General features: G+C 38.4%; 1 protein-coding gene across 12 annotated transcripts in view; it reads left to right on the top strand.

Moving 5' to 3' along the window:
* frya (furry homolog a (Drosophila)) overlaps window positions 1-1,506 on the top strand; it is a 72,141-nt gene that overhangs the window by 53,904 nt on the left and 16,731 nt on the right. For all 12 annotated transcript variants that reach the window (XM_015036869.1, XM_015036866.1, XM_015036876.1 and 9 more), the window contains exons 35-38: window positions 233-323; window positions 435-517; window positions 927-1,077; window positions 1,212-1,315. In XM_015036869.1, coding sequence (XP_014892355.1) covers window positions 233-323; window positions 435-517; window positions 927-1,077; window positions 1,212-1,315 — 429 coding nt within the window. The remainder of the gene's footprint in view (window positions 1-232; window positions 324-434; window positions 518-926; window positions 1,078-1,211; window positions 1,316-1,506) is intronic.

The raw sequence follows: 1,506 nt of genomic DNA, 5'->3' as shown, positions 1-1,506 counted from the left end.
ATATATATATATGTATTCTATCAATATCATTTCATTGAATTTACACTAACTGAAATCGGTTGAACTTTCTGATGGGAAAATTCCAGGACAAGTTTAATTGCTTTAGTGGAGCTACTTTGTGGCCAGTCATTGAAAACTGCTTGCTTTGGACAGATTCCCAGTGTTAAATGCGTGGTAGCTGTAATTCCTTTAGCATGTTATAAAACATGTCCACTTATGGTTCTTTCTTCAGGAACCACATCAAGCAGCAACACTGTCGTAGCTTGCCAAGATAACTTTCCCGACACAGATGACATCAAGACCATGAAGGAGAACGAGGAGAGGTAAAGTGTCCACTGACGACTTAAATCGTGTAATCAGAGATAACTACGACATTGGAGGACTTTTGTTGATATCTTCATAGAAATATATGTTGTTTTTTTTTCTGGTCTCAGGCTTGGTCATATAATGAGAGCACACAGCCGACTGGAGTCACGTTACAGCAACAGTTCAGGAGGATCTTATGATGAAGAGAAAAGTATGTGTTACACTGTGTTAAAAACTTGAATGAATTATGTCTTTGTTATTTTTATTTTTTTTTTGTTTGGTGAGAAACACACAATCTGGCACAAAGAGCAAGAACAAAGACAGCATGGAGCCACTGAGGATGGATGAGCAATGTGTAGAAGGCCTGGGGCTTCTGTGACTCCCTGCAATGAAATTCAACTAGCCAAGCCCAGGTTCTCTGGTTTCTGACCCAAAACAATCTAGTGTGATTAAACTTGGTCTAATATAAATAACAAAAAGAAATGACAAGAGAAATACAGTGGATCCTTACAAGACGTTGTGACATTGATATGATTAAGATGTATTGTTACCCACACAAATGTTTGTTGAATTATATTAAACATGAATGAATGCTAAATTAATGTCCTATGACCACTTAGATGAACCTCTGCCGCCCTATGTGGATTGGCTGACGTTTGTTATTGAAACAAACAAACCCCACCCGCTCCCCATGCCACTTAACGGAGGATGCTGGGCTCCCCTGGTGGACTTTTTACCAGAAACCATCACTCCCAGAGGACCACTGCACAGGTTACAAGATTAAAATCTATTTAATGTTTAGACAGTTTGCTGAGGTTTCTTTTGAAGCTGTAGAACTGTACAATTGGTCACAGATGTGAAATAGGTTATGTAACACGTTTCCTTATATTTTGCGATTACTTTAGGTGTAATATTGCAGTGATCTTCATGACAGAGCTGGTGGTGGACCACGGTGTGAGAGAGGACTGGACGTTGCACCTTCCTTTAATCCTACATGCTCTGTTTTTGGGTAAAGGCTCTATACTGTATTACTTTTACGTGTCTATCTGGGATCATTTGTTTTTTCTTGTAGAAACACTAGAGTGTCATGCAAAGATATCGACATTCTTCACCTTTTTCATATTTTGTCGCATCACAATGACAAACATAACATATTTCATTTCACTGTACATGTTTTTTTTTTAATTAACCGCATCCCCA

This window comes from Poecilia latipinna, unplaced genomic scaffold, assembly GCF_001443285.1.
Source record: "Poecilia latipinna isolate Pla-1442-1.1 unplaced genomic scaffold, P_latipinna-1.0 Scaffold383, whole genome shotgun sequence".
Classification (NCBI taxonomy): domain Eukaryota; kingdom Metazoa; phylum Chordata; class Actinopteri; order Cyprinodontiformes; family Poeciliidae; genus Poecilia; species Poecilia latipinna.
Note: the sequence above shows the minus strand (reverse complement) of the source record. Positions and strands in the feature narration are given on the sequence as shown.